The 10,763-nt window shown below is 68.6% G+C and overlaps 2 protein-coding genes across 3 annotated transcripts; one reads left to right on the forward strand and one right to left on the reverse strand.

The window, feature by feature from the left end:
- Nucleotides 1-329: 329 nt before the first annotated feature.
- Nucleotides 330-2,222, reverse strand: VAMP8 (vesicle associated membrane protein 8). 2 transcript variants are annotated; one of them, XM_064400283.1, is made up of 4 exons: nucleotides 1,985-2,209; nucleotides 1,365-1,405; nucleotides 1,110-1,271; nucleotides 330-535 (listed from the first exon to the last, which is right to left on the reverse strand). In XM_064400283.1, exons 1-4 carry the CDS (start codon nucleotides 1,986-1,988, stop codon nucleotides 392-394), a joined length of 351 nt encoding a protein of 116 aa, XP_064256353.1. In that variant the 5' UTR covers nucleotides 1,989-2,209; the 3' UTR covers nucleotides 330-391. The 2 variants fall into 2 exon arrangements, with proteins under 2 accessions (XP_064256353.1, XP_064256354.1); XM_064400284.1 differs by lacking the exon at nucleotides 1,365-1,405 and having other exon boundaries at nucleotides 1,986-2,222.
- A 58-nt stretch (nucleotides 2,223-2,280) lies between these two features.
- On the forward strand, nucleotides 2,281-10,484 carry GGCX (gamma-glutamyl carboxylase). Its single transcript, XM_064400259.1, is given in 16 exon segments — nucleotides 2,281-2,377; nucleotides 2,494-2,706; nucleotides 3,257-3,415; nucleotides 4,019-4,184; nucleotides 4,584-4,662; nucleotides 4,739-4,845; nucleotides 5,813-5,976; nucleotides 6,555-6,814; nucleotides 7,048-7,179; nucleotides 7,799-7,950; nucleotides 8,870-9,039; nucleotides 9,256-9,386; nucleotides 9,462-9,593; nucleotides 9,595-9,610; nucleotides 10,034-10,223; nucleotides 10,293-10,484. Coding segments are annotated over 16 exon segments (2,247 nt in total). The 5' UTR covers nucleotides 2,281-2,358; the 3' UTR covers nucleotides 10,450-10,484.
- The last annotated feature ends 279 nt before the right edge of the window (nucleotides 10,485-10,763 follow it).

Genomic DNA, 10,763 nt, shown 5'->3' on the forward strand with positions numbered 1-10,763 from the left:
CCCCCCTTCCCCCCACATGCCAGTGTCCCCACACGTGTCCCCCTCGTGACCCCACGGGAGTGTCCCCACATCCCTGGGACCTGTCCCCACTGTGTCCCCATGCCTGTGTCCCCTCATGTCCCCATGTGTCCCCCCACATCCTCATGTGTCCCGCCATATTCCCCTGTGCCCCCCATGTTCCTGTGTCCCCTCCATGTCCCCCTGTGTCCCCCCCATGTTCCTGTGTTCCTCCATGTCCCCCTGTGTCCCCGTGTCCCTCCATGTCCCCCTGTGTCCCTCAATGTCCCCGGTGTCCCCCACCCCACACACACACACACACAGACAGGTCCCTGGGCTCCCCCCATCTGTATTGGTGCCCGGGGGTGGCCGTGTCCCCGTGGGGACAGTGGCTCTAGGTGGGGATGGTGCCGGTGGCCAGGAGGATGATGAGGATGAGGACGATGACGCCCACGAGGCCGAGGATGACGAGCAGCTTCACGTTCTTCCACCAGTAGCGCCGGGCCATCTTCTGGGACGTGGTGCGGAAGTGCTCCGACTGCAGGGACAGTGCTCAGGGACCTGGGGACAGGCTGGCAGCCTGGGGACAGCCCTGACACCATGGGGACAGACTGACAGCCTGGGGACAGCCCTGCCACCATGGGGACAGGCTGGCAGCCTGGGGACAGCCCTGACACCATGGGGACAGCACACACTGCCACCCCAGGGACAGCCCTGACAGCCTGGGGACAGCCCTGACACCCTGGGGACAGACTGACAGCCTGGGGACAGCACACACTGCCACCCCAGGGGACAGCACACTGCCACCCTGGGGACAATCCTGCGCACCTTGGTGACCTTGTGCCCACCCTGGTGACCTCATGCCAAATGTGAGTACCATGTGCCCACCCTGTTGACCCTGTGCCCACCTTGGTGTCCTCGTGTCCACCCTGGTGACCCCCTGCCCACCCTGGAGACCCTGTGCCCACCCTGGTGACCCCCTGCCCACCCTGGAGACCCTGTGCCCACCTTGGTGTCCCCATGTCCACCCTGATGACCCCATGCCCACCCTGGTGACCCCGTGCCCGTTGCGGGTGCCCCGTGCCCCCTCCATGCCCCCCGTGCCCCCTCACCGTGGCCTCCAGGTCCTGGCTCTTGCTGTGCAGCTGCTCCAGGTTCTCTCCCCGGGCCAGGATCCTCTCCACGTTCTGGCTCATGATGGTGGTGACGCCCTGCACCTCCTGCTGCAGCGCCCGCACGCGCCCCGCGCCCCCCGCGCCGTCCGGGACCCCCGCCTGGGCACGGGGCACGGTCAGGGGGCACCCCCGGACCCCCGGGACCCCCGCCTGGGCACGGGGCAGGGTCAGGGGGCACCCTGGGACCCCCGCCTGGGCACGGGGCACGGTCAGGGGGCACCCTGGGACCCCCGGGACCCCCGGCTGGGCACGGGGCAGGGTCAGGGGGCACCCCCGGACCCCTGAGACCCCCGCCTGGGCACGGGGCACGGTCAGGGGGCACCCTGGGACCCCCGGGACCCCCGGCTGGGCACGGGGCAGGGTCAGCGGCGCCCCCGGGACCCCAGACACCCCCATGACCTCGTGCCCACCCTGCTGACCCCTGCCCACCCTGCTGACCCCCTGCCCGATGCGGGTGCCTCACGCCCACCCTGGTGGCCCCGTGCCCCCATAAACACCCTACAGACACCCCCTGTATGCCCGGGGCACCCCCGGCACCCTCCAAACACCCCGGGCACCCCAAAGGAACCCGCCAAGCCCCCCACGCTGGGCACCTCCGCGGGCACCCCCATGTGTACCCCAGACCCCCCATGAACACCGAAACCCCACAGAGACCCCGGGGGCGCCCCGAAACCCCTTATGGACACCCCATTGCAACCAACGCACATCCCGGTGACCCCCGTACCCCCCTCCGGTGCCCCCCGTAGCTGTCCCCCGGTGCCCCTCCCGTACCCCCCCCGGTGCCCCCCGTGCTCCCCGGTGCCCCGGCCCCACCATGGTCCGTCCGGCCCCGCTCGGCTCCGCTCCCGCGGCGGCCCCGGACCCGCCCCGCCTGCCCGGGGCTTCCGGGAGCGGCGGCACCGCCGGGGGCGGGCCCGGGGCGGGCCGGGGGCGCGGCGGGGTCAGGGGGGTCAGGGCGGGGCGGGGGTCGCGCAGAGCCCGGGCGGGCCCGGGGGGCTTGGGGCGGGCCGGGGGTCCTGGTTCGGATCCCGGTTCCGGTCCCGGTGCGGGTCCCGGTTCGGGGTGGCGGGGGCGGAGCCTGAGTGTGAATGGGCGTGGCTTGATGGGGTGTGGTCCAATCGCCCCGCCCTCCTCGGCGCTGATTGGCTGCCGCGGCTGTCACGCGCGGCGGGGCGGGGCCGCGGCGATGGCGGCGGCGGCGGCGGGTGCGGAGCGGGGCGGGGGGCGCGGGACCCCCGGGACCCCTGAGACCCTCCGGGGACCCCCGGGACCCTCCGGGGACCCCCGGGACCCGCGACCGCTGACCGCTGACCCCCGGCAGGCCCGGCGCGGCGGCGGCGGCCGGAGCGGGAGGAGGCGGCGGAGCCTCCGCCGAGCCCCACCGGGTCCCCCAAGAGCGCCGGTAGCGGGCCCGGGCTGGCGCGGCGGCTGCTGGGGTTCGAGCTGCGGGAGCTGACGCGATGGCAGCGCTTCGTGCGGCTGCTGCACCGGCCGCAGGACCCCGCCGCGCTCGGGGCTTTCCGCGCAGCCTTCGGTCAGCGGGGACGGGGCACCGGGGGGGCACCGGGGAACCGGGGCTGGGACGGACCGGGAGGTGCTGCGGGGGCACGGGGAGAGCGGGGGAGCAGGGAGACCGAGCGGCTCTGAGGGGCACCGGGACAGGGAGACCGCGCACGGGGGGACACCGGGGGAACACCGGGAGACACCGGGGCACGGAGCGAGCGGAGGCTCCGGGAGACCGGGCGGCTGGGAGGGATGCGGGGGCTCCGTGGGGACTCGGGGGGCACAGGGAGGCTGGGGCTGGGGTGGCTCAGGGAGTTCGGGGGCAGCGGGACCTTGGGAGGGTTCGGGGGCACCGGGACTTTGGGGGGCTCGGGGGCACCGGGACTTGGGGGATCGGGACCGGGAGCCTCCCATCCCCGTGGCCGGCGGTGTCCGGCCGTGACACGTCAGCACCGGAGCGAAGGTTGGGATGGGGCGGGTGGAGGGGTCAGTGTCCGGCCGGGCTGCGGCCACTGCCCGGTGACCCCCGCCCGGTGACCCCCGCCCGGTGACCCCCGGCCGTGTCGCCCCCGTGTCCCCAGGGCTGCTGATGGCCCTGGACGTGCCGCAGGAGCGCGGCCTCGGGCACCTGGACCAGCGGTACCTGGACGGGCTGGAGGTGTGCCGCTTCCCCCTGCTGCCCTTCCTGGCACCGCTGCCTCTGGACTGGATGTACCTGCTCTACACCGTCATGTTCCTGGGTACGGGGGGCACGGGGCATGGGGGGGACTGGGGCAGGGACGGGGGTGACACTGGGGCAAGAACGGGGATGGCACTAGGGCAGGGACGGGGGTGGCACTGGGATAGGAATGGGGGTAGCACAGGGACAGGAATGGGGGTGGCACTGGGGCAGGAATGGGGGTGGCACTGGGGCAGGGACAGGGGTGACACTGGGGCAGGGACAGGGGTGACACTGGGGCAGGAGTGGGGATGGCACTGGGTTAGGAATAGGGGTGACACTGGGACAGGAATGGGGGTGGGATGTGGGCAGGAACCATGGCAGGGGCTGGCACTGGGGTGGGAATGGGCACTGGGGTGGGCACTGGGACTGGCAGGGGTGGCACTGGGACAGGAACGAGGGTGACACTGGGTCAGGAATGGAGGTGGGGTGGGCACTGGGACTGGCAGGGGTGGCACTGGGACAGGAACGAGGGTGACACTGGGTCAGGAATGGAGGTGGGATGGGCAGTGGGGTGGAAATGGGCACTGGGGTGGGCACTGGGACTGGCAGGGGAGCAGAGGCCGGCTGGGGACAGGCAGCAGGAGGGGACAGGGGCCACCCCAGGGCTCTCCTGTGCCCGCAGGAGCGCTGGGCATCATGCTGGGCTGCTGCTACCGGCTGAGCTGCGTGGCGTTCCTGTGCCCCTACTGGTACCTGCTGCTGCTGGACAAAACCTCCTGGAACAACCACTCCTACCTCTACGGGCTGCTGGGCTTCCAGCTGGCACTGCTGGGCGCTGACCGCTACGGGTGGGCACCCGGGGGGACACGGGGGGCACGGGGGATCCCCCACTGGGGCTCTGCGAGGCAGCAGGGTGGTGACACGGGGTTCCCATGGGGTGGCAGAGGTTCTGGGGTCCCTTGTGGCACCAGGGTCCCAGCGGGGCAGCCCAGACCCCACGGTCCCCTTGGCACTGGGTCCTCAGAGGGGTGGCACGGGTCCTGGGGACCCCTGTGGCATGGGGTGGCATAGGCTGTGGTGTCCCCAGAGGGTGGCACGGGTCCTGGGGTCCCCATGGCGCTGTGTACCCACCTGGTGGGACAGGTCCAGCTGCCACCCCCGGCTCTCTGCTCTGTCCCCAGTGCGTCCCCAGGGCTCTGGCAGTGGGTGACACACTGGGGACAGTGACAGTGGCCTCGTCCCCCCAGCTCCGTGGACGGGCTCTTCCGGCCCCAGAAGCGGAATGCCCACGTGCCGCTCTGGAACTACGCCCTGCTGCGTGCCCAGGTGGGTGCCCCTGCCCTGGGTGACCCCCCGGGACCCCCCGGGAGCCCCCCGGGACCCCCTGACCCTGCCCCCCCAGGTGTTCATCGTGTACTTCATCGCGGGGCTGAAGAAGCTGGACGCCGACTGGGTGGGGGGCTTCTCCATGGGGACCCTGGCCCGGCACTGGCTCTTTGCACCCTTCAGGTCAGGGCAGGGCAGGGGACAGGGACAGGAGGGGCACGGGGAGGGGACGGGGACAGGAGGGTGAGGAGGAGGAGAAGGAGGGTGAAGGGGGTTGATGAGGGTGCAGCGGGATTGAGGGGTCCACGGGGAGGATGGGGAGGGGACACAGTGAGGAGGGTGAGGGGATGATGGGGAGGGGATGAGGATGAAGGTGGGGCTGGGATGGGATTGGGATGGGATCCATTAGATGGGATGGGATTGGGATGGGATTGGAATGGGTTAGGATTGGGATGGGATGGAATCCATTAGATGGGATGGGATTGGGATTGGGATTAGGATAGGATAGGATAGGATACAATAGGGTTGGGATTGGGATGGGATGGAATCCATTAGATGGGATGGGATTGGGATTGGGATTAGGATAGGATAGGATAGGATAGGATAGGATAGGATAGGATAGGATACAATAGGGTTGGGATTGGGATGGGATGGAATCCATTAGATGGGATGAATGGGATGGGATTGGGATTGAGATTAGGATAGGATAGGGTTGGGATTGGGATGGGTTGGGATTGGGATGGGGAGGGTTATGGGGTTGGAGGATGAGGTTAAGGAGGTTTGATGATGATGATGATGGGGAAGGGAGTGGGTTTGACAGACTGGAGTTAGGATGGGGATGGGATGAGGAGGGGCACAGGGGATGGTTTTGGGATGAGGATGAGTAAGGGCACAGGGGGTGGATTTGGGGTGAGGATGAGGAGGGGCACAGGGGATGGTTTTGGGATGAGGATGAGTAAGGGCACAGGGGATGGTTTTGGGATGAGGATGAGGAAGGGCACAGGGGGTGGATTTGGGGTGAGGATGAGGATGGGCACAGCAGGTGGGTTTGGGGTGAGGATGAGGATGTGGTGCCCAGCAGGAGGAAGGTGAGGGAGGTGATGTGATGGGGCTGGGGCGGGGCCGATGCCGAGGAAGGCTCCGTGGGCAGGCTGGTGCTGTCGGAGGAGCTGACCAGCCGGCTGGTGGTGCACGGGGGCGGGCTGCTGCTCGACCTCTCCGCCGGCTTCCTGCTCTTCTTCGACGCCACGCGGCCCCTGGCCCTCGTCTTCGTCACCTACTTCCACTGCATGAACTCCCAGCTCTTCAGCATCGGTGAGGGGGGGAAAGGCACCCCCAGACCCCTCCAGGGCACCCCCAGACTCCTCCAGGGCACCCCCAGAACACCCCAGGACAGCCCCAGACCCCCCCAGGGCACTCCCAGACCCTCCAGGGCACCCCCAGACCTCCCCAGAGCCCCAAAGAGCACCCCCAGACCCCTCCAGGGCACCCCCAGACCCCAAAAGAGCACCCCCAGACCCCAAAAGAGCACCCCCAGGCCCTCCCAGGGCACCCGCAGACCCCTCCAGAGCACCCCCAAATCCCCCCAGAGCACCCCCAGAGCCACCCAGGGCACTCCAGACCCTCCAGGGCACCCCCAAACCCCACCAGAGCACCCCCAGGGCACCCCCAGACCCCTCCAGGGCACCCACAGACCCACCCAGGGCACCCCCAGAGCATTTCCAACCTGGACATAGGACCCCTGGGTACCCCCAAACACCCCCAAACCCAAACAGGGGTGCCCAGACACCCCAAAATACCCCGACCCTGCACAGGGACCCTCCCCCCAATCCCAGAGAGGGACACCCCCCACCCCCGGGTGCAGCGGGGGTCCCTAAGTGTCCTCCCCCCAGGCATGTTCTCCTACACCATGCTGGCCACCAACGGGCTCTTCTGCCGGCCCGAGTGGCCCCGGGAGCTCGTGGCCCGCTGTCCCCCCCGGCTGCAGGCCTGGCTGCCCACCACCAAGCCCCCCCAGCCCAGCCCCGACTGCCTCTACGGGGGCCGGAGGGCCCGGGGGAGCCTTCGGCCTCGGCAGCACTTGGCTGCAGCCTTCACCATCCTCTACGTGCTGGAGCAGCTCTTCCTGCCCTACTCCCACTTCATCACCCAGGTGGGCACGGGGAGGGACTGGGGACAAGTTTGGGGACAAGGGGGGCGTCTGAGGAGGGTGAGAAGGAGTTTGGGAGACACAGGGAGGGGACTGGGGAGGGCAGTTTGGAGGATGGGGGGGCATTTAGGGTGGTAAAAGGGGGCTAGTGGTGGGTTTGGGGTGCCTGTCACCTCCTTGTCCCCTGGGGTGGGGACACCCCTGTGCTGTGTGACCCCCCCCCAACGTGTCCCCAGGGCTACAACAACTGGACCAACGGGCTCTACGGCTACTCGTGGGACATGATGGTGCACTCCCGCTTCCACCAGCACGTCAAGATCACCTACAGGGACGGGCTCACCGGGGAGGTGGGCTACCTGAAACCAGGGGTGAGCGACCCCCGGCGCTCCCAGAGACGGGCACTCCCCCGTGGGCCTCAGTTTCCTTCATCCCTCCTTTTCTCCCTGGGCCTCCGTTTCTCCATCACTCATGGAACAACCCCTGTGCTTCCCCCTATCCCTCATTGCCTCAGTTTTCTCTATCACTCATTGCCTGTTTCCCTGTGTCACTGTCCTGTGCCTCAGTTTCCCTGTCCCTCACTGCCTCAATTTCCCCATGGTGCTACCCCATGCCTCAGTTTCCCTGTGCCTCAGTTTCCCCATGCCTCAGTTTCCTTGCACCTCAGTGTCCCCGTGCCCCAGTTTCTCTGTGCCTCAGTGTCCCTGTGCCTCAGTTTCTCCGTGTCTCTGTGCCTCAGTTTCCCCATGCCTCAGTTTCCCCGTGCCTCAGTGTCCTCCTGCCTCAGTGTCCCCATGCCTCAGTGTCTCCGTGCCTCAGTTTCCCCATGCCTCAATGTCACTGTGTCTCAGTTTCCCCGTGCCTCAGTTTCCCCGTGCCTGTGTCTCCATGCCTCAGTGTCACTGTGCCTCAGTGTCCCCGTGCCTGTCTCCATGCCTCAGTGTCACTGTGCCTCAGTGTCCCCGTGCCTCAGTGTCCCCGTGCCCGCAGGCGTTCACGCAGAGCCGCCGCTGGCGGGACCACGCCGACATGCTGAAGCAGTACTCGGCCTGCCTGAGCCGGCTGCTGCCGCGCTACAACGTCAGCCAGCCCCAGATCTACTTCGACGTCTGGGTGTCCATCAACGAGCGCTTCCAGCAGAGGTGACACGGGCACAGGGGACATGGGGGACAGGGACACGGGGGTCAGGGGACACGGGGGACATGGGGGACAGGGGACACGGGGGTCAGGGGACACGGGGACAGGGGACACAGGGGTCAGGGGACACGGGGACAGGGACACGGGGACAGGGGACACGGGGGTCAGGGGACACGGGGGTCAGGGGACACGGGGGTCAGGGGACACGGGGACAGGGACACGGGGACAGGGGACATGGGGGACATGGGGGGACAGGAGCCATGGGGGACAGGGGAGAGGGGACACGGGGGACAGGAGCCACGGGGGACAGGGGACACGGGGGACATGGGGGACAGGGGACACGGGGGTCAGGGGACACGGGGGTCAGGGGACACGGGAACAGGGACACGAGCCATGGGGGACAGGGGAGGGGACACGGGGGACAGGAGCCACGGGGGACAGGGGACATGGGGGACAGGGGACACGGGGGACATGGGGGACAGGGGACACGGGGGTCAGGGGACACGGGGGTCAGGGGACACGGGAACAGGGACACGAGCCATGGGGGACAGGGGAGGGGACACGGGGGACAGGAGCCACGGGGGACAGGGGACATGGGGGACAGGGGACACGGGGGACATGGGGGACAGGAGCCATGGGGGACAGGGGACACGGGGGACAGGGGACACGGGGGAGAGGAGCCATGGGGGACAGGGGACACGGGTGCATCTGTGCTGGGAGCTGTGGCTGCTGCTGCTCTCAGCTGAGGTTACAGAGGACACAGGCTTTGGGGACACATTGGGGTGCCACAAGGGGGTGGCTTGTCCCCACAGCTGGACCCCATGTGCTCTTAAGGTCGCCCGTGCTCTGAGCACTGTCACTGGGGTTTGGGGGCACCCAAGGGATTTGGGGGCGCTGTGGGGTCCTGACACTTTGTCCCCTCAGGCTCGTGGACCCCCGGGTGGACCTGGTCCGTGCCCCCTGGTCCCCGTGGACCCCCACGCCGTGGCTGCTCCCGCTGCTCGTGGACCTGTCGCCGTGGCGGCAGCGGCTGCAGGAGCTGGAGGCGCAGCTGGACGGACACACGGACACCGTGTTCATCGCAGACTTCCCCGGTGCGGCCGGGGCTCCTGGGGGCACGGAGGGGTCACTGGGGGGCACAGGGAACAAAAGGTCCCAGGGGTTCAGGGGCTGGTACAGGGTGTGGGGGATTTTGGGGTACAGGGGTCCCTGCAGTCAGTGTGAGGGTGGAGCAGAGGACATGGGGGGTACCTGGGGTTTGGGGGGGCACAGGGGGGTTTAGGGTGGGGGTACAGAGCCGGCTGTTCCAGGCCTGCACCTGGAGAACTTTGTGAGCGAGGACCTGGGCAACACGAGCCTGCGGGTGCTGCGGGGGCAGGTGCTGGTGGAGCTGGTGGAGCAGCAGCAGAACCGCTCTCTGCAGGAGGGCGAGGCCATGCAGGTGAGGCTGGCTCGGGGGGTCACCCCGGGGGGTTTGGGGGGGGTCCCTGGGGGTGCTGACGCCCCGCTGCCCCAGCTGCCGGCGGGGCAGTACCACAAGGTGCACACGGTGTCCCCCGAGCCCTCGTGCTACATGTACCTGTACGTGAACACCACGGCGCTGGAGCTGGAGCAGAAGCTGACGCGGCTGCGGGAGCTGCGGGAGCGCTGTGCGCAACGGCACCGGTGAGACCCCCAAACACCCCAAACACCCTCGGCCCCGGGCACCCCGACAGCTCCCACCTGGGAGTCTCAAAATCCCTGAGGATTCCTGGGACACCAAAATCGCCTCGTGCCCTGGGGGACCCCAGAAGCTCCGTCAGCTCAGCCCCCGGTGAGCAGCGGGCTGAGGGGATCAAGGATGGCCCCAGTCGCTGTCACTGGGGTGGGGGGGACAGCACATCCCCAAATTCCCGTCACCTCACTCTCTGGTGAGCAGCAGCACGGGAGGATGACAGGGACAGCCAGTCGCTGTCACTCGGGTGGGGAGATCACGGCGACATCCCCCGTTCCCATCACCACACTGTGGGGATCACGGGGACCCCCAGAATCCGCTGAGCCGGGGAGGAATCAATCACCCCCCAACCCGCTCCACCTCTGCCCCCCCAGAAGAGTCCCCGCTGCCCCCCGAGCTGCGTCCCCTGCTGGGGGAGCCCCTGCCCGCGGGGGCCCCCCTGGACCCGCTGGTGTCGCTGTTCCTGCGGCGGGAGCAGCGCCAGCAGCGCCGCGAGCGCCACTCCAGCCCTGCCCAGCGCCTGCGGCGCTTCCTCCGCAGGAAGTTCTTCCTCTTCCGCCGCAGGTCAGTCCCCACGCCCCCCGTGCCCCTGGTCCCCGCTGTCCCCTCGTGCCCACCGCTGTGTCCCCGCAGTGCCCTGATGACAATGATCGCGCTGCGGAACCTGGCGCTGGGCCGCCCGTCCCCGGAGCGCCTGGCACAGGAGGTGGCCTTCGCCAGCTGGCGCGGCGAGGAGGAGGAGGCTCAGCCCGAGGCCGATGGGGGGGCCCAGAGGGGCCCCGAGCTCTGAACACCCCAAATAAACGCAGTTTTGTAAGCCAGAAATGCTCCCGTGCCTCGGTTTCCCCCGGTGCCCCAGATTCGTTCCCCACCCTCTGTGCCCCTTTCCCTCCATCCCTCAGCCACGTTCCCTTCCTGCTTCCTCCACCCCATCTCCCCCTGTGCCTGTTTCCCCTCACACCCTGCTTTCCCCCGAGCTCATTTCCCCCACATCCCTTTTCCCTTTCCTCGGTATTCCCCCAAACCCCGATTTCCCCCACACCTGCTGCCCCAATACTCATTCCTGCCTCTTTCCCCCCATTCCAGTACCCGTTCCCCCACACA

Source organism: Passer domesticus, chromosome 28 (genome assembly GCF_036417665.1).
Source record: "Passer domesticus isolate bPasDom1 chromosome 28, bPasDom1.hap1, whole genome shotgun sequence".
In the NCBI taxonomy this organism is placed as follows: Eukaryota; Metazoa; Chordata; class Aves; order Passeriformes; family Passeridae; genus Passer; species Passer domesticus.